Source organism: Nerophis lumbriciformis, linkage group LG17, assembly GCF_033978685.3.
Source record: "Nerophis lumbriciformis linkage group LG17, RoL_Nlum_v2.1, whole genome shotgun sequence".
Taxonomy (NCBI): domain Eukaryota; kingdom Metazoa; phylum Chordata; class Actinopteri; order Syngnathiformes; family Syngnathidae; genus Nerophis; species Nerophis lumbriciformis.
Window position 1 is genome coordinate 20,614,487 of NC_084564.2, and position 25,410 is coordinate 20,639,896.

The 25,410-nt window shown below is 40.7% G+C and overlaps 1 protein-coding gene and 1 long non-coding RNA gene across 2 annotated transcripts; both read right to left on the reverse strand.

The window, feature by feature from the left end:
• Window positions 1–216: 216 nt before the first annotated feature.
• LOC140679520 (uncharacterized) lies at window positions 217–2,814 on the reverse strand. Its single transcript, XM_072915035.1, has 3 exons — window positions 2,789–2,814; window positions 498–1,459; window positions 217–416 (listed from the first exon to the last, which is right to left on the reverse strand). The coding sequence occupies exons 1-2, from the start codon at window positions 2,812–2,814 to the stop codon at window positions 766–768; spliced, it is 720 nt and encodes a 239-aa protein (XP_072771136.1). The 3' UTR covers window positions 217–416; window positions 498–765.
• A 63-nt stretch (window positions 2,815–2,877) lies between these two features.
• LOC133614212 (uncharacterized) lies at window positions 2,878–3,573 on the reverse strand. Its single transcript, XR_009816545.1, has 3 exons — window positions 3,441–3,573; window positions 3,185–3,373; window positions 2,878–2,987 (listed from the first exon to the last, which is right to left on the reverse strand). It is a non-coding gene; the product is annotated as an uncharacterized lncRNA (long non-coding RNA).
• Window positions 3,574–25,410: the final 21,837 nt, after the last annotated feature.

The following is a 25,410-nucleotide window of genomic DNA, read 5'->3' on the forward strand; positions in this document are numbered from 1 at the left end:
ATAATAAATAAAGGCTTGACATACCTACTTTGCATGTAATGTGTTATGGTTGTACTAAGGGGAGGTGACGGCGACAGACACCAGGGGGCGGTATGTACAATATTTATTATATATAATAAATATATATAATAATAACAACAACAAACAATCCAACTAAACTAAGGAAATGGAGTGTGAACTAGAATACAAGAGTGTGTAGTGTAAGACTATGTGTAATTTAACTGAAGTGAGTGTTACCAACGTGTTGAACGAGATACGAGGAAGTCCAGGGGGCAGGCAGATGATCCGGGGCGAGAGCGAGGCGTCAGAATCCAGGGGCGAGAGAAAGGTCGAGGAACGAAGGAGGCAGTCAGAGTCCAGAGGGAGATCCAGGGGAAAGTGAGACGCACAGCTCACTTTCCAGGCGACGGAGGGTACTGCGGGGACACGGGAGAAGACAGGGGACAAATCAAGGCACGGAGAGGAAACATGAATCGAGCATAAAGCTTGTTGCTTACGGTACACCATGAGAAAACTAAGTTCCCGCGTCGATCCTTGGTTCACTGGTCCTTTATACATCTCGCCCTCATCAGTCCCAGGTGTGTAGGCTTGTCGCTGCGTGGGCGTGCTGCGCTCAACGCGAGCAGGGGCGTGTCCGAGCGCGCTGTCAACGGCTCCTCCAAGTGCTCCCGCAGAGGAGGGAGAAGTAGACTGCGCGTGCGCCGTAACAGTATCCCCCCCCTATGGACAGATTCCAGATGTCCAAAGACAGACAAATGAACATACTCACGAAACAAGGGAGGGTGGAGGGGAGAACTGGTGGTGGGTCGCCGGCCCAAGTGTCCCCGAATCCACCGAGGACGAGTCTGGTGGCGGCGGCGAGAAGAACGCCGCTGAAGCCGGCGAGGCGGGCGACCAAGGGACGGCCACCATCTTGGCCGTCGGGAAGGCGGACGTGATTGGCGCCATGGTGCGTCTCGCCGGAAACGAGGATATGACGTCGGCGGCGGCGTGGAAGCGGCAGACGTCGGCGGCGGCGTGGAAGCGGCAGACGTCGTCGGCGGCGTGGAAGCGGCAGACGTCGGCGGCGGCATGGAAGGCGTGAAGGAAGACGTCATCGGCGAGGCAGGCGTGGAGGAAGACGTCATCGGCGCCGTTGAAGCGGCAGACGTCATCGGCGCCGTTGAAGCAGCGGACGTCAAAGGCGTGGAAGCAGCGGACGTCAAAGCCGGAGACGAGGAGGGCAGCTGAGGAGCTGGCCGAGGTGCTGAAGTCGGCGGAGCAGGCCGAGGTGCTGAAGTCGGCGGAGCAAGCCGAGGTGCTGAAGTCGGCGGAGCAGGCCGAGGTGCTGAAGTCGGCGGAGCCGGCCGAGGTGCTGGAGTCGGCGGAGCCGGCCGAGGTGCTGAAGTCGGCGGAGCCGGCCGAGGTGCTGGAGTCGGCGGAGCCGGCCGAGGGGCAGAGGTCGAGGCCAGCCTGGGAGCTGGTGGAGACGTGGGAGCCAGCCTGGGAGCTGGTGGAGTCGTGGGGGGCAGCCTGGGAGCTGGTGGAGATGTGGGGGCCAGCCTGGAAGCTGGTGGAGACGTGGGGGCCAGCCTGGGAGCTGGTGGAGACGTGGGGGCCAGCCTGGGAGCTGGTGCTAGCTCGGAGGCTAGCCTGGGGACTGGTGCTAGCTCGGAGGCTAGCCTGGGGACTGGTGCTAGCTCGGAGGCTAGCCTGGGGACTGGTGCTAGCTCGGAGGCTATCCGAGGGACTGGTGCTAGCTCGGACGCTAGCCGAGGGACTGGTGCTAGCTCGGACGCTAGCCGAGGGACTGGTACTAGCTCGGACGCTAGCCGAGGGACTGGTGCTAGCTCGGATGCTAGCCGAGGGACTGATGCTAGCTCGGACGCTAGCCGAGGGGCTGAGAAAAGCGGAAAACAGGTGGAATTAGTCTGGCAGAGGGTAGCCTGTCTTGGTGCAGCTGCGCCACCCCATCAGCACAGCCACCAGTACTACCCCCCCCTCTCCGAAAGCGGATGCCAGACGCTTCTTTCTGGATGAGGAACAGTCACTAAGGGTGGGAGGAGGGTGTCCAGGCGACGGGTAAATTCCTCCTTGCTCACATCACTGCTAAACATGCCGTTCCACGACAGTTTGGCAGGACAAGACAACTCCTCCGGTGTGGAGCGAAAAAAAGAAAAAGACATGGTGAATGGGGCAAGAGGCAGAAAAAAAAAATTGTCACAGGGGGCGGAACGAAAGTCACTAGGGGCGGGGCTAAGGAACTGTGCCGTCAGGTCCTTAATAATTTTTGGCGGGAACTTACTGTTATGGTTGTACTAAGGGGAGGTGACGGCGACAGACACCAGGGGGCGGTATGTACAATATTTATTATATATAATAAATATATATAATAATAATAACAACAAACAATCCAACTAAACTAAGGAAATGGAGTGTGAACTAGAATACAAGAGTGTGTAGTGTAAGACTATGTGTGTAATTTAACTGAAGTGAGTGTTACCAACATGTTGAACGAGATACGAGGAAGTCCAGGGGGCAGGCAGATGATCCGGGGCGAGAGCGAGGCGTCAGAATCCAGGGGCGAGAGAAAGGTCGAGGAACGAAGGAGGCAGTCAGAGTCCAGAGGGAGATCCAGGGGAAAGTGAGACGCACATCTCACTTTCCAGGCGACAGAGGGTACTGCGGGGACACGGGAGAAGACAGGGGACAAATCAAGGCACGGAGAGGAAACATGAATCGAGCATAAAGCTTGTTGCTTACGGTACACCATGAGAAAACTAAGTTCCCGCATCGATCCTTGGTTCACTGGTCCTTTATACATCTCGCCCTCATCAGTCCCAGGTGTGTAGGCTTGTCGCTGCGTGGGCGTGCTGCGTGGGCGTGCTGCGTGGGCGTGCTGCGTGGGCGTGCTGCGTGGGCGTGCTGCGCTCAACGCGAGCAGGGGCGTGTCCGAGCGCGCTGTCAACGGCTCCTCCAAGTGCTCCCGCAGAGGAGGGAGAAGTAGACTGCGCGTGCGCCGTAACATAATGACTTTATATCTCATATTAGTTTCACATTTTATGTTGAATTGCTGACATGAATGGACTTTTACACAATATTCTAATTGTATGAGATCCACCTATATAATATAATGACTGAGTAAAAATAGCGTTGGGAGGGAAACCTGCAACTTTTCTCTGACTACAATTGAACATTCACCTACCGCAAAAAGGAGCATCTATGTAGCGAATTGTTGCAAGCTTTTGACTAGAAACTTAGTCAATGCTTGGTGACATTCGTCATTCTTGGTAGTGGTACTCTTCCCTGCCGTGGTGAAAACTCACGGCGTACATGAACTGGAGCTATTACTGCCCGCCTTCAAACCAGTCAGAATATGTTTCCTCATGCTCATCTGAATGAGAAGACATTCATTTCAATTTAGCAGGTAATAGCACGAACATTATAGGCGGTATTAGTACCTGTTGTATTTACGATGGCTGCTGCCTGGGATGAGATTGGCGTGGTTCAAAGACGCGACATCCATCTATAATTATTGCATGCTGCGTGTTCAAATGTTTCAGCACATTGCTCGTATGTCCTCTTTGATGAAATTGCAACCTTGGACGTATTACAATAGTGCTGTTGCAATCTTTTCTTGTAAAATGTTGGCAAACTTCAGAGCGCTTCTTCCGCCCTGGCACGTTGCATGAGGACATCATCTTCACCTGTGAGAACAGTTAAAGGAATCGTTTGAAAAAATGGCAAGCGATTCCAAGGAATTTTGGTACACTGGGAACCTGTTCTGAACAAGAACCGATTTTCGATTCCCACCCCTTGTCAGACTGCTCCAATGTTTGTCCAGTCAACAGCATTCAGGGTTATTTTGCAAGATCAATTAACACAGTGAAGTATTGCTCTTATTATCTTCATCATATAGTTCAAATCCTTTTGCTGAAGGTTGGATGTCAAGGTTCGCCACTAACACCAGTTTTGAGCTTTATTTTACAGTCCTGGTAGCATTTATTGTTCCAAGTTATGATTTTATCAACCAATCCTTTCTCCTCTATGTTCCCTTTTCGGAGATGAGTTTGAAATAGATTATGTCTGATTTTGTGCCTAAACAAAATGTTATTCTTTCCGTAATGTTGATCAAGAGCGGTCTCTGTTGCTTTGCCATTGTTAATACTCATAGTTTTTTTGCTTTTTTTCTAGGACACTTTTGATATCCTACGCATACACCACATCCCAAATTATTCCAGTCTATTTGCCATTGATTGAATTATTGCCCAGGTTTCAGATCCATATCATAAAGTATATCTTGTATAGCACTTAAGTATTCTTAACCTTTGCTGTAAGGCAAATTTCCTTGCTATCCTCCCTTGTAATATGCATGATCTTGCGCTTACGCAATTATGGTATTGCGCCAGTAAGGTGTCGTTTTGCACAAATGACACATGCAACCATGTGAGAACTCTGTGGGGTTCTGTCACTTCATTGGAAACCCCATCAGGGTATTTACCAGCCGTGTCTGCTTTTTATTTTTACAACACCTCTCGTTTAGTTTTTCTCTGACTTTATTGTCATCAACACATTAAGGAGCGCTGTACATACCTGCCCCGCTTTCTCATGTACAGTGCAGAGTATAAGTCACACAAATGGTATCGTTAACTCACAGGCGTCTCTAGTTCCGTTTGCAATGTACAAACCCCGTTTCCATATGAGTTGGGAAATTGTGTTAGATGTAAATATAAACGGAATACAATGATTTGCAAATAATTTTCAACCCATATTCAGTTGAATATGCTACAAAGACAACATATTTGATGTTCAAACTGATAAACTTTTTTTTTTTTTTGCAAATAATCTTTAACTTTAGAATTTGATGCCAGCAACACGTGACAAAGAAGTTGGGAAAGGTGGCAATAAATACTGATAAAGTTGAGGAATGCTCATCAAACACTTATTTAGAACATCCCACAGGTGAACAGGCAACAAATTGGGAACAGGTGGGTGCCATGATTGGGTATAAAAGTAGATTCCATGAAATGCTCAGTCATTCACAAACAAGGATGGGGCGAGGGTCACCACTTTGTCAACAAATGCGTGAGCAACTTGTTGAACAGTTTAAGAAAAACCTTTCTCAACCAGCCATTGCAAGGAATTTAGGGATTTCACCATCTACGGTCCGTAATATCATTAAAGGTTCAGAGAATCTGGAGAAATCACTGCACGTAAGCAGCTAAGCCCGTGACCTTCGATACCTCAGGCTGTACTGCATCAGCAAGCGACATCAGTGTGTAAAGGATATCACCACATGGGCTCAGGAACACTTCAGAAACCCACTGTCAGTAACTACAGTTGGTCGCTACATCTGTAAGTGCAAGTTAAAACTCTCCTATGCAAGGCGAAAACCGTTTATCAACAACACCCAGAAACGCCGTCGGCTTCGCTGGGCCTGAGCTCATCTAAGATGGACTGATACAAAGTGGAAAAGTATTCTGTGGTCTGACGAGTCCACATTTCAAATTGTTTTTGGAAACTGTGGACCAAAGAGGAAAAGAACCATCCGGATTGTTATAGGCGCAAAGTTGAAAAGCTAGCATCTGTGATGGTATGGGGGTGTATTAGTGCCCAAGACATGGGTAACTTACACATCTGTGAAGGCGCCATTAATGCTGAAGGGTACATACAGGTTTTGGAGCAACATATGTTGCCATCCAAGCAACGTTACCATGGACGCCCCTGCTTATTTCAGCAAGAAAATGCCAAGCCACGTGTTACATCAACGTGGCTTCATAGTAAAAGAGTGCGGGTACTAGACTGGCCTGCCTGTAGTCCAGACCTGTCTCCCATTGAAAATGTGTGGCGCATTATGAAGCCTAAAATACCACAACGGAGACCCTGGACTGTTGAACAACTTAAGCTGTACATCAAGCGAGAATGGGAAAGAATTCCACCTGAGAAGCTTAAAAAATGTGTCTCCTCAGTTCCCAAACGTTTACTGAGTGTTGTTAAAAGGAAAGGCCATGTAACACAGTGGTGAACATGCCCTTTCCCAACTAGTTTGGCACGTATTGCAGCCATGAAATTCTAAGTTAATTATGTGCAAAAAAAAAAAAGTTTATGAGTTTTAACATCAAATATCTTGTCTTTGTAGTGCATTCAACTGAATATGGGTTGAAAATGATTTGCAAATCATTGTATTCTGTTTATATTTACATCTAACACAATTTCCCAACTCATATGGAAACAGGGTTTGTACACCATTTAAGTGACCATGGAAAGTAACGGATTGTAAAAGAGACATATTTTAAGTGTCACATGTTTTGTTCTTTTAGTACAAATGTTACTAAACGATTAATCCTCAACTATAACTGATTACAAAACAGATCAGTGTTTTCATGGTAAAATATGGGACTTTCAATGTGTTGCAACAGGATGCTCATGAAGCTGAAATAGTACAATACAAAGAAAACTTGTGTAGAGTTCATTGTGATTAAAGTAGATTGTGATCTATGTTCACAAGACACCCAGTAAAAAATACAGCAAATAAAGGATGTATGTAGGGCTAGATGATATGGACGAAAAAGTATATATCGATATATTTTTACTTTAACTCGATATTCGATATGTATCTCGATATATTTTTCGGTGAAAGTATACATATAAAGATATTCATTTTTGAGCGATATTCAGGGAAATTGAAGTGAATGACAACTGTATTGTAAACAGTCAGTGTCACTTTAATTAACCCAGTTAGTCAAGATAGGTATTAGCAGCACGGAAAAGAAACTGTTTAAGTAGTACAGATTTACATAACATAAATAAAATAGAAAAATATTCTTTCCACGTAAAATAAGTAACATAGCTGTGCGAATAATACAAATTGTATTAAACTCAGATAAAAAAATGTATTTGCAGGCAGGCACTTTGTCATTTCCTTTCCTGGTTCGATGACCCGCCCTATCTTGCCTCTGATTGGCCTGTCCCTAACCAATCATGACTCATCATAGTAAACAACCAACCAATCATGGATGTTGTTATACCTGCAAGCACGTCTTGGAAGGAGGAAGGGAAGGGGTTTAGTAGCCCATGGAGGGTAAGCGGGGAGAACAAGGAACACAACAAATAAGCGGCTTTTGGTCATTTTAATGTGAAATCAATTATATCGATATTACGATATTTTCTTAATTCATATCTTGTTTAAAAAATATATCGATATATCTTACAAACTCGATATATATCGCACAGCCCTAGATGCATGCGTTAAAACGTTTTAAATTCAGTTTTACAAATAGGAAATAATTACAAGCGTACTATACTTACAATTATGCAACATTATGTCTTGTCAAAGCATCGTCCGTTGCTGGAAAATGTTGCGTGAATTGACTTGTGAGACACCGCCCTTTGCTGGATATATAGGCGCAGCACACTGTTCCTCCCAGCTGATAACGCCATCAAACCACTTTCTACTCAAATTACCATGGAAAAACCTCAATATGTTAATTTAAAAGCAGGGAAATAAAAACCTGCCAATATGCAGGGGTGCGAATGCCGAACCACAAATGGAAGGGGAATCGACTAATTTATAACTCTGACCCCCAATCAGCAGTCCCTCTAGGATTTCGTGGGCTTTTTTTGTGATTGCTGCTGCCTAAAATGCTTGAATTCACGGCAGCTTTTTCAGAAAGTTGCGCACAAGTTGCAGTGTTTTGTGGCTTACAATATCGAGTAATTTTCAATCAACGTGTGATTTAATGAATGTGTTATCAATGGGTCTGTGTTTCTTATAACCTTAACCACAAAATACACAGGATGTCAACAGAAATTGGAAAATAACTGTATTGATATTTTACTCGTTTTACACCAGACAGACTTAAAAGTAGACAATGAAAACCCATACTTGGAGCTCATTGTCATATTACTGCACTGTTTTAATTCATTAAAACTAATAGTAGTAATAATTATAATTACAAAAATAATCACCACCAAAGGCTTCATCATTGTTTGCTGCCTACTCTTTCGTCCACAAGTTGCAGATATTCTGCATCTTTATTTTATGCTAGAAATGTGTTTGTCCATCTTAAACTTTAATCTGTGTTAGAACTGTTGAGTCCTCTATAGCAATAATTTTAGTTGGTAAATGAGAGACGATGAGCTTATCATCATTATCATCACACTTCAACATGTCTAACGTGTAAAGGCTGCCTTTAGGCTAGGTCAGCATCGCAAATGAAAATCGGTAAATAAATATATAAATACATATAAACTAGGAAGTAAAAGTTTATATACAACATTACCCAGAAGATCTAACACCATATACAGGCAACGTAAGGAGGTCCAAGCTACGCGTCTACAAAGGAAACACATATGGGTTTTCATTGCACGTTTGAGCACTGCTCAGAGACAAATTACATTGGAAAAGATGTTGATTGGCTGTAATTTGCATGGAAATGACAGGCTTTGGGCAAAGTTGCTAGGCTGTGCATAATTTGTGGGGATTGGTTAAATTATTGCGACAATACAAAATCCTGCAGGTACTGAATAGGCTTTTGTACCTACAATCTCATCAACAGAATACATTAGTAATTAATTTGCTAATATAATATACTACTATATGCTTTAATATAGTATAGAATATTTTATAAAAAGCCAAGCAGTCTAATCATACACAGCACTTTAATTGGTTGCAATGTTGATCAACACAAATGGCAGCAGAAGGGGATACTTTTTTAAATCTTTTCGGAATAAAAAATAAGTTGTCAGTTTAGCAATATTTACAGGACATCTTAGTTTAGTTATTCCACAACTGAGGCATTTGTGAGCCCTGCTGCTAATGTGTTGTGTTTATCACGTCTGGGACAAGTTGCTATTAGTTGGCTGGTCAATGACCCTTAACACTCACTGCCTCCTCCAAATATCCTGCCTTTGCGAGTTCTTTTATCGCCAGGATTGACGCCCACAACAAAGAGGTTCAGGGTGACGAAGTGTACAGAAACTAAAAATGCTGGCGACGCCAGCTAAAGCGGCTTACACACACACACACACACACAACTTTTAACGTTGAGTAGTGTTATGCAGCGTCGATTAAAAAATTGTGTAACATTTACATGCGTGTGTAATTTTGTCATAAATGTAAAACATGCACTCATTTGAGAAATAAAAAAAAGTAAGCGGGAAAGTAAACGCTGCTCTCATTGACCAGATGTATTATATAGCAAGTACAGTGGCATTACTGCAGCAACACAACCAATGTTGTAATTGCGCTATGGCGCAAACTGCATTAATATCACTGATAAGTTCATTGTAAACAATATGGCAATGACAAAGAACAAACAGCTGTGTAGCACAACCATCATGTTTTAAAGTGCATGCAGAGGTGGAGATACAAATGCATCTACTGCCATCTTGTAATGTTAAATCAGGAGACTGCCTACAGCCACAGCTGTTAGTGAGAATTTTGTTTGACATAATTACAGATACCAGCAGTTTGCAGTATAGTAGTAGATCAACTTATGAGCTTAATTGGTTCTGTGACGGCATTTGTATCTCAAGTCAACATCTGTCACTAATCTATATAATGTAAACACCACCATTTTAATATTTAACATGCCTTTTAAAAAAGAAAATACTTTTCGATAAGAAATATTGTATGACAAACAATACAATAGAATGTAGTAAAAAAAAAGTAAAGTAGTTTTATGAAGTAATGTAATAGTAATAGACAGTATTTACTTTGGATTTACCCTGAAGAGCGGATTTCTACAGTATCTCTTTGCAGCTGCTTCTCGTAATCAGTAGCTTTTCAATATTTTCATAGATAAATGTCTGCTGTGCCTTGCGATGAGGTGGCGCCTTGTTCAGGGTGTACCCCGCCCTCCGCCCGGGTGCAGTTGGGATAGGCTTCAGTGACCCCGGGAGGGACAAGCAGTAGAAAATGGATGGATGGATGGAAATGTCTGCTGTTTAGATGTTATTTCAATATTATTGGCTGGCATTAGACTCATTCTGCTTCCTTCTCCTTTTTGATGTCTAATTTTTTAAGTCACTTTATATCATTTGCTTTTTCTCAGCACTGTACTTCACATTTACTTTCTCCCTCCTATGGTTGGAAAAACAAACTTATGTCCATCATTAGCCATAAGTTAATGCTAGCCAGTAAGACCAGATGTTTTGGGCGGATCTTCCAGGGTTCACTGTGACATTTGCTACGCCAACTAATGGCGGGGAGGCTTGCAGCTCAAATCTTAACCATTAGCCGAAACATAGCTCTCGTCTCAAAATACTCTTAAGTTAGGGCTCTCTTAAGTTGTGGTACCATTATAGCTGAATACAGGTATTGTTTGGAGTGTCTACGGCTGTGTTGTGCAACCACTGTGCCGTGCGATACAGTCTGGTGTGCCGTGGGAGATTATCTAATTTTGCCTATTTGGGTTAAAAATATTTTTTCCAAACCAGTAATTATAGTCTGCAAATTATGTGTTGTTGTTGAGTGTCGGTGCTGTCTAGAGCTCCGCAGAGTAACCGTGTTATATTCTTCCATGTCAGTAGGTGGCAGCCGGTAGCTAATTGCTTTGTAGATGTCGGAAACAGCAGGAGGCAGCATGCAGGTCAAAAGGTATCTAATGCTTAAACCAAAAATAAACAAAAGGTGTGTGCCCTTAAGAAAAGCATTGAAGCTTAGGGAAGGCTATGCAGAACAAAACTAAAACTGAACTGGCTACAAAGTAAACAAAAGCAGAATGCTGGAGGACAGCAAAGACTTACTGTGGAGCAAAGACGGCGTCCACAATGTACATCCGAACATGACATGACAATCAACAATGTCCCCACAAAGAAGGATAAAAACAACTGAAATATTCTTGATTGCTAAAACAAAGTAGATGCGGGAGATATCGCTGAAAGGAAGACATGAAACTGCTACAGGAAAATACCAAAAAAAAAGAAAAAGCCACCAAAATAGGAGCGCAAGTCAAGAACTAAAACACTACACACAGGAATACAGCAAAAAAACTCAAAATAAGTCACATCGTGATTTCACAGGTCGTGACAGTACACTTACTTTGAGACAAGAGCTATATTGATTAATGGTTGGTTTTGGTTTGAAGTCATATCCAACAATTGTGACAACGACTTTTTACTGTCAACTGAGTTTCGTTTTTAAGGAATTCTGCTGGTGGTGTGCGTCCGGATTTTTTCAACGCAAAAAATGTGCCTTGGCTCAAAAAAGTTTGAAAAACACTGGTCTACGGTACTCTGCGTTTTAAAAATGATCGTTAAGAAGTCCTGAGCTCTCTGAAAAAGAACAATTTAGTCAAATAGCCCTGGTATAAACACTTTTGTTAATCCAATTTAGCTGGTATGCCGAAACATCAATATTTGTTTTTCCTCTAGTCAAGCTCGGGTGTCTTTTTTTATCGTTGCAAGTCATTCTGTTCTGCTTTATTTCAATGTGTTATCACACCTGACAGAGAAAGTCAGCCGTCCAATGACTCAGCATTTTGGGTGTCGAACCCCTGACCAAACTTTGGCCTCCATCGTTTTCTCTCTCTCTCTCTCGCACCGAGAGGGGGGGATGCTGAGAACGGTGGGGTGTAGCCTTTCCCAGCCAAAGCCCCAGAAGATTGCTGTGGAGCAAAGAGCCCACCTCGGCCCCCAGTGATGTGGGAAAAGCCTGGGAGGGCGTCTATGAGAGCGTGCTAAGGCTCCAAAGCTAGTGCTGCATGCATTAGTCAGGCCAGCCCCGTCTTGTAAACACGGCTTAGTCTTTTCTTTGCATGTTGTTTCACCTTGCCTTGCACCAAACATAAGATGAAGGCTGAATCATCATGGAGGTTGATTCGTGACAAAGTACTTTAACCTCTACTCTAAAAACTGTTGAGCTGGTAGATGTCATGTGACACACCATGTAATTTCTGCTAAACTTGACTATATCGTGTCCATCTGCTCAGTGGGCGTTTCATTAGGTACAGTAAACAAGTAAAGCCATTAGTGATAGAAATGCTTAGTCATAAAGTTGTTATACAACTACAAAACAGTATTTGGAACTTTGTAGAAGGCAGCAATCTTCACTATCAAGAGACATCTTGCCCAACCTTACACCAAGCAAAATGTAACACATTAAAACAATCAAATACAACAAACAGGAGTGCAGTCTGCATGTGGCAGTGCTATAGTATGGTGTGTAAACCTCACTTATGCCTTAATAAGTGCAGTGCACAGCCAACGACCACCCATTTATTTTAGCTCGATGGATAGCGCTGCTGAACTTAACGCTCAGTCAGTTGAAATATGTGGTTACATAAGCATGGCTTGCGTAGGGCTAGACTGGTTGACCATTGTTACAAATGTTTAACACTACTTGGAAATCAATTAGTACTTTTGGAAAAGTGGTTGTTTTGAAAATGGCTTTCAGTCTTGCATTTTGTTTTGGGGATGATCTGGATCATATGTACTACGTTACCTTACGTTTACGTTACGAGGCTCATTTTCTCTGTGTGTGCATACTAGTGGCCCCACTTCCACAAAACATACAGAGTGGATGACCGACTAGAGGGTTCACTCAGACCAATGCAAACAGTGAACCCTCTTGCAGCCCATTTGGAAGCAAGACAATTTAGTTTAACCTTCGATTAATTACCTCTTCCTCTAGGTGGTTATGTATTCGCTGGGGTTTATTTGTCCGTCAGTTTGTTTGTTCGCAGCATAGCTCAAAAGGTTATGGCCGGATTTTGACTAAACTTTAAGGTAATGTCAGAAATAGAAAAAGAAACAAGTGATTAGATTTTAGGGGTGATCCAGATCACCTTCTGGATTCAGGATTCGTTTTTTAAATGATTATTTACTATTCTATTGAGTGATAGAGCCTTGCGAAGGTCTGCGCTCTTTGAGTGATTTTCTAGTTTCTCATAAAAATGTCTTATGTGCATAGAATATAATTAAAAAAAGTATTGTGATTTTATTGTCATACAATTGCTATGTTGTTCTATTAATTTTATTAATACTATGACTTGACATAAAATAAAATGATTGTATGACATTATTTACATAACATCCACTAATTAAATACGTATTAAGGTAAATAAATTAAATCAAATTAATGCCTGACATTTTAATATGTCGGCCTATATACAGTTTAAAAATACTAATATTTCTAGGCTATCACAGCTATTAGAACAAAACACATCGCAACAAAAAATATCAGAATTTTATATGGCATGTATCTTCTATTGCTGTAAATGCCCCACTATTACTGGCTTATGGATATAATATTGTAGCAAAATTATTTGCAAACGTGTATCTCAATCTGTGCGCGTGTAGTCCAATTTGTGTACTAATTTGTGTATCTGTATATCAATCCAAGTGTGTGTATTCAGATCCGCTTACGTGTGTTTTAAGTTGTCTCGCTGTCTCTAATCAGAAATAATTCTCGATAGGCTGTCTATTTACACGTGACTTTTGCTACACTTCTGCCGTGTACGCTTTGAGCGAGCGCATCCAGATTTGTGAGCGTGTAATAGGGCTGGGCGATATATCGAGTTTGTAACATATATCGGTATATTTTAAACAAGATATGAATGAAGAAAATATCGTAATATCGATATAATTTTTTTCACGTTAAAAATTACCAAACGCCGCTTATATGATGTGTTCATTGTTAAACCCTCCCCTTCCAACAACAACACACAAGCCCATATAGAGCCTGACTATGCCACCGGCAATGTGCCAGTGACCAACTAGTAAGTAAAACGCCAAGTTCTGCATACCTGCCAACAACTACGGTTTTCCTGTAATGAGTACGGTCTTTGATAATCCCTTCAGGTTTACGACTGCAGTGGTAGAAAATACAGTTTTCAAAATAAAAATAATTAACTTAAAAATCGAAGCTTAACTACATTTCCCAGTCGCTTGGCAGTAGCTTCGCTACTTGTTTGACAAGTAGCGATTTCCGTAGCTTAGTTATTTTTAGACCCATGTAGCGGTTAGCTAAGCTACATGCTACAAAAGAAGAGAGAGGGTGAAGAGAAAGCAAACTGGACTAGTGAAACTCCACGGGCAGGGGACAAAATATACGGGAAAGATCCATGATTGGTTTGTTTACGTACAAGAAAATCCATGATTGGTTGGTTGGTTTAAAATGATGAGTCACGATTGGTTAAGAGCAGGGCAAAACATTAGGGACAGGCCAATCAGATGCAAGATAGGGTGGGTCATCAAACCAGGAAGGGAAATCACAACATCCATCCATCCATCCATTTTCTACCGCTTGTCCCTTTTGTGGTCAAACATCCCAAATGACGACGAGAGAGTCAGAGAAGAGAGAATATTAAAGCAAAATCTACGCCGAAGTGAGGAAGATCATAACCGCACAATTAAGTAAAGTCACTTACTTTGCGCTGACCACTTCTAGTTGGACCACAGAACCGATACGTGTGCAACAGTTCATTACATCGTCGACTGGGAATTAAAAAGTGCCTGCCTGCAAATGTATTTTTTATCTGAGTTTGATACATGTTGTATTATTTGCACAGCTATGTTATTTATTTTATGTAGAAATGATATGTTTCTATTTTATTTATGTTATGTAATTATGTGCTACTTCAGCAGTTTCTTTTCTGTGCTGTTCATACCCATAATGACTAACTGGGTTAATAAAAGTGCCACTGACTGTTTACAGTACAGTTGTCATTCACTTCAATTTCAGTGAATATCGCTCAAAAATTAATACCTTTATATGTATATTTTCACCGAAAAATATATCGAGATATATATCGAATATCGAGTTTAAGCAAAAATAAAATATATATCCTTTTTCGTCCATATCGCCCAGCCCTAGCGTGTAATACAACGTGTGCACGTGCGTTCAGAAGTGCATGCATGCTTGTAATACAATCTGCACGTACGTATCTATGATCTGTAAGAAGCTTGGAACCCTCTATGGGCTGTCTTTTTTTACACGTGACTTTTACGACACTATCTAAAACACAGGTACACAGATCTGAACGTACACACTCTGATTGACGTACAGACACACACTTCGTACACACGCACGTTAATTGGATTACACAAGCACGGATTGAGATACACCTTTGCAAATAATGTTGCTACATTAATACTTCCATACTGGCTGCTGTAGTCAACATTTGGGAATGACACAGTGGCAGAGTGAAGTGTCATGGTGGCTTGGTGAGTAATCCCCGGCTAGTCTGTGTGTGTTAAACTGATACAGAGCAGAAGGATCTGTGTTCCGTCAAACCCTATAACAAGCCAGACACACATGCGCACACACTCCAACATGCACTGTTAAAACAACTTCCCACCAGTGGAGAGAGTGCGAATGTTTTAGGAAGACGAGAAATAAAGAGCGTTATTTTTGCAAGAGCCTCGCACGACATCTTCAGAGGGTTCCTTCGCCGTGATGGGAACAGGGATTGTATCGCATCTTGTAGCTCTTCTGTCCAAATGTTTTCTTGTGTGTGAAGTAGAGCAAAAATGCCTCTGAAGCTCTTCTGAGCACACAAAGAAACCTAATGCATGACTGCAAGATGTTTACAGGCACACGACTTGCTCAACCGGCAGTACTTTGCTAACCTTTTGCACCAGCACAGTGGATCCTAAAGTCAGATTATCCTGAATGCGTCCAAAATTTGGAAAGAAATGTCTCTAAAGTTATATAAACAAATCATAAACCCAATACCAATCCCTACATTTACCCACGTGTAGCCAAAATTACCCTAAAGGCAATGTCCCACTTGATTTTTCATGTGTGTGAGAAAACGCATAAACTCTGAGCATTTCTTGGACCACATGTGAGAAACATCAGACGTGCGTACTGTGGTCACACCAACATCACAGCTGTCCCAAAGCTGACCATAAACACGTTAAGATTTCTTATTAAAATAATCAAATTACAGCAGTCATTTCCATTAGATTAAAAAGTCTTGTTTTTCTTGAGCGGTGTACTAGTACTTTAGAAATCATTTGTACCCCTTTCAAAGATCACATTTTTGTACACCTTAAAACATTCACATTTTGCACTATAAAATGTGTGCTGTTTAGCACAAGCATGAAATAAAATGTACATTACTGTAACTTTTTGTCTGTAAAATCAGGGTTTCCCCGAGATAGCGCATACATATATATATATATATATATATACACATATGTATATATATATATATATATACCGGTATATATATATACACATATATACATATATATACACACATATATACATATATATATATACACATATAAATATATATATATATATAAATACACATATATATACACATATAAATATATATATATATATAAATATATATATATATATATATATATATATATATATATATATATATATATATATATATATATATATATATATAAATATATATACAGGTAAAAGCCAGTAAATTAGAATATTTTGAAAAACTTGATTTATTTCAGTAATTGCATTCAAAAGGTGTAACTTGTACATTATATTTATTCATTGCACACAGACTGATGCATTCAAATGTTTATTTCATTTAATTTTGATGATTTGAAGTGGCAACAAATGAAAATCCAAAATTCCGTGTGTCACAAAATTAGAATATTACTTAAGGCTAATACAAAAAAGGGATTTTTTGAAATGTTGGCCAACTCAAAAGTATGAAAATGAAAAATATGAGCATGTACAATACTCAATACTTGGTTGGAGCTCCTTTTGCCTCAATTACTGCGTTAATGCGGCGTGGCATGCAGTCGATGAGTTTCTGGCACTGCTCAGGTGTTATGAGAGCCCAGGTTGCTCTGATAGTGGCCTTCAACTCTTCTGCGTTTTTGGGTCTGGCATTCTGCATCTTCCTTTTCACAATACCCCACAGATTTTCTATGGCGGGCCAATTTAGAACAGAAATACCATGGTCCGTAAACCAGGCACGGGTAGATTTTGCTCTGTGTGCAGGCGCCAAGTCCTGTTGGAACTTGAAATCTCCATCTCCATAGAGCAGGTCAGCAGCAGGAAGCATGAAGTGCTCTAAAACTTGCTGGTAGACGGCTGCGTTGACCCTGGATCTCAGGAAACAGAGTGGACCGACACCAGCAGATGACATGGCACCCCAAACCATCACTGATGGTGGAAACTTTACACTAGACTTCAGGCAACGTGGATCCTGTGCCTCTCCTGTCTTCCTCCAGACTCTGGGACCTCGATTTCCAAAGGAAATGCAAAATTTGCATGGTTGGGTGATGGTTTGGGGTGCCATGTCATCTGCTGGTGTCGGTCCACTCTGTTTCCTGAGATCCAGGGTCAACGCAGCCGTCTACCAGCAAGTTTTAGAGCACTTCATGCTTCCTGCTGCTGACCTGCTCTATGGAGATGGAGATTTCAAGTTCCAACAGGACTTGGCGCCTGCACACAGCGCAAAATCTACCCGTGCCTGGTTTACGGACCATGGTATTTCTGTTCTAAATTGGCCCGCCAACTCCCCTGACCTTAGCCCCATAGAAAATCTGTGGGGTATTGTGAAAAGGAAGATGCAGAATGCCAGACCCAAAAACACAGAAGAGTTGAAGGCCACTATCAGAGCAACCTGGGCTCTCATAACACCTGAGCAGTGCCAGAAACTCATCGACTCCATGCCACGCCGCATTAACGCAGTAATTGAGGCAAAAGGAGCTCCAACCAAGTATTGAGTATAGTACATGCTCATATATTTTCATTTTCATACTTTTCATTTGGCCAACATTTCTAAAAATCCCTTTTTTGTATTAGCCTTAAGTAATATTCTAATTTTGTGACACACGGAATTTTGGATTTTCATTTGTTGCCACTTCAAATCATCAAAATTAAATGAAATAAACATTTGAATGCATCAGTCTGTGTGCAATGAATAAATATAATGTACAAGTTACACCTTTTGAATGCAATTACTGAAATAAATCAAGTTTTTCAAAATATTCTAATTTACTGGCTTTTACCTGTATATATAAGTTTAAGTTAAAGTACCAATGATTGTCACACACACACTAGGTGTGGCAAAATTATTCTCTGAATTTGACCCATCACCCTTGATCACCCCCTGGGAGATATATATATATATATATATATATATATATATACTAGGGATGTCCCCATCCGATATTTGGATCGGATCGGCTGCCGATATTTGCCAAAATTTGCGTATCGGCAAGGCATGGGAAAATGCCGATCCATATCCAGTTTAAAAAAAACTCCGGTCCGTGTTTTCCAACGCACCTATTTAAAGAATACATTCCACTTTTCTGCTGCTCCGTAATTCCCGTTCCGCATTTTCCAGCACACCTTCAACACATCCACAATTCTCACGCAGTTGCTTTTAGCTGCTGGCATTACACGACAGGCTCTTCTCACTCTTTTCTGTGTCTCCCTCTCACAGACAGCGAGCGCACCTTCTTACACACGTCACATACTGTCACGTCATACGTCACATACGTATACGTCCTCCCCGAGCAGAGAGGTAGCAGCATGGCTAACGTTAGCTGTGATGCTAGCGCAGCCGCTAAGGTGCGCGCCTGCTCAAGCGTCCTCTGTGCACGGCAAATCTATGCCACGCACAAAATCAAATAAAAAAATAAGCGCATAACAATTTTCGACACACGGACAGGACAGAGACAACAGTTTTTGTCATCATTGTTCAAATATTGTGACGTCTGTCGAGACGCTTATCTCCATTCGGTGCCACACGTCCAGACTCCACACCATCAAAATGGCAAAAAATTTCCACATCAACACCGTATGAAAAAATTAGTGATTTTTTTAGTTGTGATTTCCTTCTCTGCATGAAAGTTTAAAAGTAGCATATATTAATGCAGTATGAAGAAGAATGTTTTAATGTAGACATGCAAGCCTTGAAAGAACATTTTAAAAATCAAGACTACATTTCCTGCAAATGGGTGCATTTCTACCCTATATTTTAACTTTAGATTTATTCTCATATCAAACTCTTTTGGCTGTCTTTTTGACACTTACATCAGGCGCCCCCCTCCACACCCTGGATTATAAATAATGTAAATAATTCAATGTGATTATCTTGTGTGATGACTGTATTATGATGATAGTATATATCTGATAGTATATATCTGTATCATGAATCAATTTAAGTGGACCCCGACTTAAACAAGTTGAAAAACTTATTCGGGTGTTACCATTTAGTGGTCAATTATACGGAATATGTACTTCACTGTGCAACCTACTAATAAAAATCTCAATCAATCAATCCAAACACATAGAATCATCATACTGCTGTGATTATATACATCAAGTGTTCATTCAAGGCTAAGGCAAAATATCGAGATATATATTGTGTATCGCAATATGGCCTTAAAATATCGCAATATTAAAAAAAGGCTATATCGCCCAGCCCTAGTTCAATGATGCCATTTCTGTTTGTCATGTATAATTTTGTCTATTTTGTGTTTATCTTTGAATAAACGGGTCAGTTTCTTGTTACCAACCATTGTGTATTATTCAAACTCCCCTAATTCAGCTGGCTAGTTGTTATCAAGAGTACTAAAACCCTTTTCAACATGATTCTGACAACTAAGTAGGCCAAATAACTTTAAACTTTAATACATGCTCGGATAGGCCAGTATCGGTCAGTATCGGTATCGGATCGGAAATGCAAAAACAATATCGGTATCGGATCGGAAGTGCAAAAACCTGGATCGGGACATCCCTAATATATACACATATATATATATTGTGTGTGTATATATATATATATATATATATATATATATATATATATATATATACATATATATATATATACACATATATATATATATATACATATATATATATACACATATATATATAATGTGTATATATATATGTGTATATTAGAGATGCGCGGATAGGCAATTATTTCATCCGCAACCGCATCAGAAAGTCGTCAACCATCCACAATTCACCCGATCTAACATTTGATCAGAACCGCATCCGCCCGCACCCGCCCGTTGTTATATATCTAATATAGACGATGCAAGGCATTAGTGAGGTTATAAAGCTTTTGCCTGTTAAAGAAAAGAGACTGATCCAATGCAGCATTCGCGTGCCACGCTGTCACGACCCAGACGCACACCAGTGCGCAATCATATGGGAGCCGTGCTGAGCGCACCTCCAAGCGCGTCTCGCTGCCGGCGACGGCCGGGTATATGGGCCCGACGCTCCAGCGCCATCCATTTTCAGGGCTAGTTGATTCGGCAGGTGGGTTGTTACACACTCCTTAGCGGGTTCCAACTTCCATGGCCACCGTCCTAGCTGCTGTCTATATCAACCAGGGTGAGCCCCACCCCTTTCGTGAGCGCACTGCGCGCGGAGTGACCCCTGTTACGCGCCCCCGGCAACAGGGGTGGCGGGCAGGTAAGCTGCGCGGGCGGGGCGCGCGGAGTGACCCCTGTTACGAGCCCCCGGCCACGGGGGTGGCGGGCAGGTAAGCTGCTTACCTGCTGCGCGTGACGCCGGCCGCGGCGAAGGCGGACGAGGCGGGGTGTCGGTGCGGTGGGCGCGGTGGTGACCCTGGACGTGCGTCGGGCCCTTCTCGCGGATCGCCTCAGCTACGGCTCCCGGTGGGGCCCTCTCGGGGGAAGGGGCCTCGGTCCCGGACCCCGGCGAGGCGTCGGGGGCCTTCTCCGCTCCGTAAAAGTGTCCATCTCTTTTTTTTTTTTCTTCTGTTGTGGCATATGCTGCAGGTGCCTGCTCGTTTTTCGTATGTGGGTAACAACATTTAACTATGTATATATATTTCCGAATTGGTTTAACTGCCACCCGCCTGAATCTATTTAAAATCTAATTTTTTTAAATTTCAATCGCCCGACCCGACCCGACCCGACCCGCTGATAAAATCTAATTTTTTTTAATTTCATCCGCCCGATCCGCGGATAATCCGCGGACTCCGCGGTTGTGCCCGCAAACCGCGCATCTCTAGTGTATATATATATGTGCATATAAATATATATATATGTGTATATATATATATTTGTGCATATATATATATATATATATATAGAGATATAGATATATCTATATACATATATATTATATATATATATATATATATGTATGTATGTATGTATATGTATGTATATATATATATATATATAAAATGTATGTTTTTATATATATATATATATATATATATATATATATATATATATATATGTGTATATATATATATCCATCCATCCATTTCCTACCGCTTATTTCCTTCGAGGTTGCGGGGGTGGCTAGGGACGTGGTCAATATGACATCATCATGTGTATGACATCATGATTATTTTGATTTGCAATAATGCAAAAGGGCTAAACAAATGTTTAATGTGTATTAAAAATGTGTGCCATTAGTTATTATTAATATATTTTTTGTTATTAGCTGAATCAGCTTTATTGGCCAAGTATGTTTAACACACAAGGAATTTGACTTGGTAGACAGTGCTCTCTTTGTTCAATGCCATTTCAGTTGTTGCAGCTTGTTGTAAAAGTTAACACAGGCTGCACTATATTCTACCCTCCCCGAATGTCACCATTTAGTTTGCCAAATATGCACAGTAAACAGTCAATTGAATGCACGGGAGAACATGCACACTGACACCCCACACAGAGATGTCCAAACGAAGGTTCGAAGACTCACACGGCGTAAAGAGTAATGTCAAAAAAATTGGAGTAGTTTCAACAGGCCTGAACAAGAAATGCATTCATTAACTTGAAATACCTTTCTCTTCAACTTTCTGTCCTTACTTTCCCGGGTGTCAACTCCGTTTCGGTGCGAGACCAGCTGTAGCGCTCCTGACAGAGGCGCATTAGATGCAGGTTTTTTGGGGGGTTTTTTTATAAATAGAGTGACATTTTTTTATGATATTTAAGATGGTTTTCAAACTTATTATGACTAATATGAAGTAAATAATAGACCAGGGGTGTCAAACTCATTTTGATCGGGAGCCACATGGAAAAAAATCTACTCCCAAGTGGGCCCGACTGGTAACATCACGGCACGATAACTTAAAAATATAGACAACTTCAGATTGTTTTCTTTGTGTAAAATTAGAACAAACACATTCTGAAAATGTACGAATCATAATGTTATTTGGGGTTTTTTTACACTTACATGTTGCGGTTAATAGTATTCTTTCTTTATTTGTCGTTATTTATACTTTCTGAATAAATTATGTGAAAATGTTCATCACTCAACACATTGGTGTTGATTTTCAATCTATCAAGATAAGTTTGCTCATTTTCCTCGACTGGTGCACTAACATCATGTGGTTTATTGTTTTACATATGTAGCATCATCTACAAAGATACAATGAATTGCTATTGCGACATCCAGTGGCAACATTTACAACAACAGTTTCTTTCTTTAAAAAATTTCGGCTCATTTTTATACTTAGCTAAATCATCCCGCGAGCCGTATAAAACCTGTTCGCGGGCCGCTGTAATAGACTATGTACAGTATATTCATTCGTACAATATATATTATTTAAATTTGTTTTTATTTAAATAAAAAAGTTTTTATATCAAACAAAAATAAAAATTTATATTTCTAATGCCTGGCGGCATTTTACTTGCCGTGGCGGTGCGCCACAATTAATTACATATAGGGGAAATCCTGTAAATATCTCATTACAATCATGTAATGAATTAACATTCTTAATAAATGTCAGTAACACAAGCAAATATCTGATTGGGCAGTGTGGGTCTACAGTGCCCAGGCAGCATTTACATCTCTTAACTGTGCTGCATCGTTAGCTACAAGCTAACCAGCAAAACAGTGGCAACACTGTTAATGACATTATTTGACTGCGTATGAAGTGTATTATAATGACACGACCTGCCAGTTACAGTTCATTTTGGGTTTTGGAGTTGTCTTACTGTTTGTGTCGCCGTGGACGTGTCACTGGCTGAGCTGTGTGCTGGATAACGCAAGTGAAAGCTCCATACGAGGGCGTTGTTTTGAGAGAGTTTGTTTTGGCATGGCTATGGCAGAAAGTGACCATTTTTCCTCAATTATAGTTTTCTGCTGATGTTGTTTTGGCCGACAGTAACCAGTTTTGCTCATTAAAGTGATTGTTGATAGACCACCTCCTTGTCATCCTTAAAACGTCTGGACGGACGTTACAATGAATCTGTTGTGACCGCTTGTTGTCCACTGTCACTGATAGGGTTGTATTGTAAAATGGTGCAGAATGAATTATATTTAGAGATGTACGATAAATGCGTTAAAATGTAATATCGGAAATTATCGGTATCGGGTTTTTTTTATTATCGGTATCTGTTTTATTTATTTTTATTTTATTTTTATTTTTTTATTAAATCAACATAAAAAACACAAGATACTCTTACAATTAGTGCACCAACCCAAAAAACCTTCCTCCGCCATTTACACTCATTCACACAAAAGGGTTGTTTCTTTCTGTTATTAATATTCTGGTTCCTACATTATATGTCAATATATATCAATACAGTCTGCAAGGGATACAATCCGTAAGCACACATGATTGTGCGTGCTGCTGGTCCACTAATAGTACTAACCTTTAACAGTTAATTTTACTAATTTTCATTAATTACTTGTTTCTATGTAACTGTTTTTATATTGTTTTACTTTCTTTTTTATTCAAGAAAATGTTTTTAATTTATTTATCTTATTTTATTTTATTAGGGACGGCGTGGCGCAGTGGAAGAATGGCCGTGCGCGACCCGAGGGTCCCTGGTTCAATCCCCACCTAGTACCAACCTCGTCATGTCTGTTGTGTCCTGAGCAAGACACTTCACCCTTGCTCCTGATGGGTGCTGGTTAGCGCCTTGCATGGCAGCTCCCTCCATCAGTGTGTGAATGTGTGTGTGAATGGGTAAATGTGGAAGTAGTGTCAAAGCGCTTTGAGTACCTTGAAGGTAGAAAAGCGCTATACAAGTACAACCCATTTATCATTTATCATATTAATTTTTTTTAAAAGTACCTTATCTTCACCATTCCTGGTTGTCCAAATTAGGCATAATAATGTGTTAATTCCACGACTGTATATATCGGTTGATATCGGTATCGGTTGATATCGGTAATTAAAGAGTTGGACGATATCGGCAAAAAGCCATTATCGGATATCTCTAATTATATTTATGTTAAATGTGTTTGTATATGTTTATATTTGTTAACTATGTTTATGTTATGTTCTATAACCCTAACACATCCAAACCTAACCCTAACCCTGACTTTAACGTAGTTCTAACCCAACCCTCAGCCTAAACGTAACAACCCTATCATAAACCAAAACCTTTACACTTTTGTCGTCACAACTGAAAATAACAATACTCTCCTTTGCCAGTCATTTGATATCATCATTGCGTTGAATTCTGATGTAATTTTAATGTTGATTTAACATGTCACATCCATCCATCCATTTTCTACCACTTGTCCTTTATGTGTTAGCTATTTTCTGTTTTCTTAAATGATATAACACAACTTTAAAGAGCTGAAAATTAAATAAGTAACTACCACATATTTAATATTAATATACTTTTAGTAAATATATAACATTAAATATCAACAGTAGTAGTTTCTTGTATTCATAAGCAAATGCCAATGTTAGACTTGTTTTTAAACCGATAAAAAAAACTGTATAAACAAGCGTTCTTATGGACTGTATTTTCATGGAAATGGATGTACAACCACTGCGTGTGCGTTTACTGTAACTGTGCAGCAGTGACTTTAGTGTTTTTTAATGTTTTCCACATTGACAGAATGAAGACATAAGATATTTGCTCACAAAACCACAAACCATTTGTTCTTTGTCACACCCCTGAAACTAACACACACATGCACACACATTACACAGCCTCTCCTTCAAACCAACACATTGTCATGACAATTTAGTAGGAAAGTGCACAAAATGTTGACACTAATCCTAAACACCCACCCTTAACCCTATCATAACCCTAACCTAACACCCTAACCTGAACACCTGGACCCCAAACTCTAGCCTTGCTCCAGACTGTATTTAATACTGACCCTAATCAGGTCGGTTTGGTTATGGTTAGGGTTTAAGGGTTTTTCTAAGGCTGGGGTTATAGTTTTGGTTAGGGCTGGATTTAAGCATAGGGTTTTGGTGACGGCTGGAATTGAGGTTGTGTTAGCGTTTAGTGTATATTGCAATATGTTTCCTCTCCAAATGAGTTTGAATTTTGTTCAAAAAGTAACAAAAGTAAAATGTAAAACATATATTCATGCTAGAATTCATGCTAAACTCCTGTTGTCTGAACCAAAATGATTTCTCATCCGCATTATGCTTCAATTTTGCTAACAGTTGTCCTCTCTTTTTTATTTAATTTGTTTGATTTTAATGTTAACTGTCAAATGGTTTATGGTGAACCCTTGGCGTGTAAATATTTTGCCTTGTGTGGGTTCAATGGAGGGTTAAAGTGAGTCACAGCTCC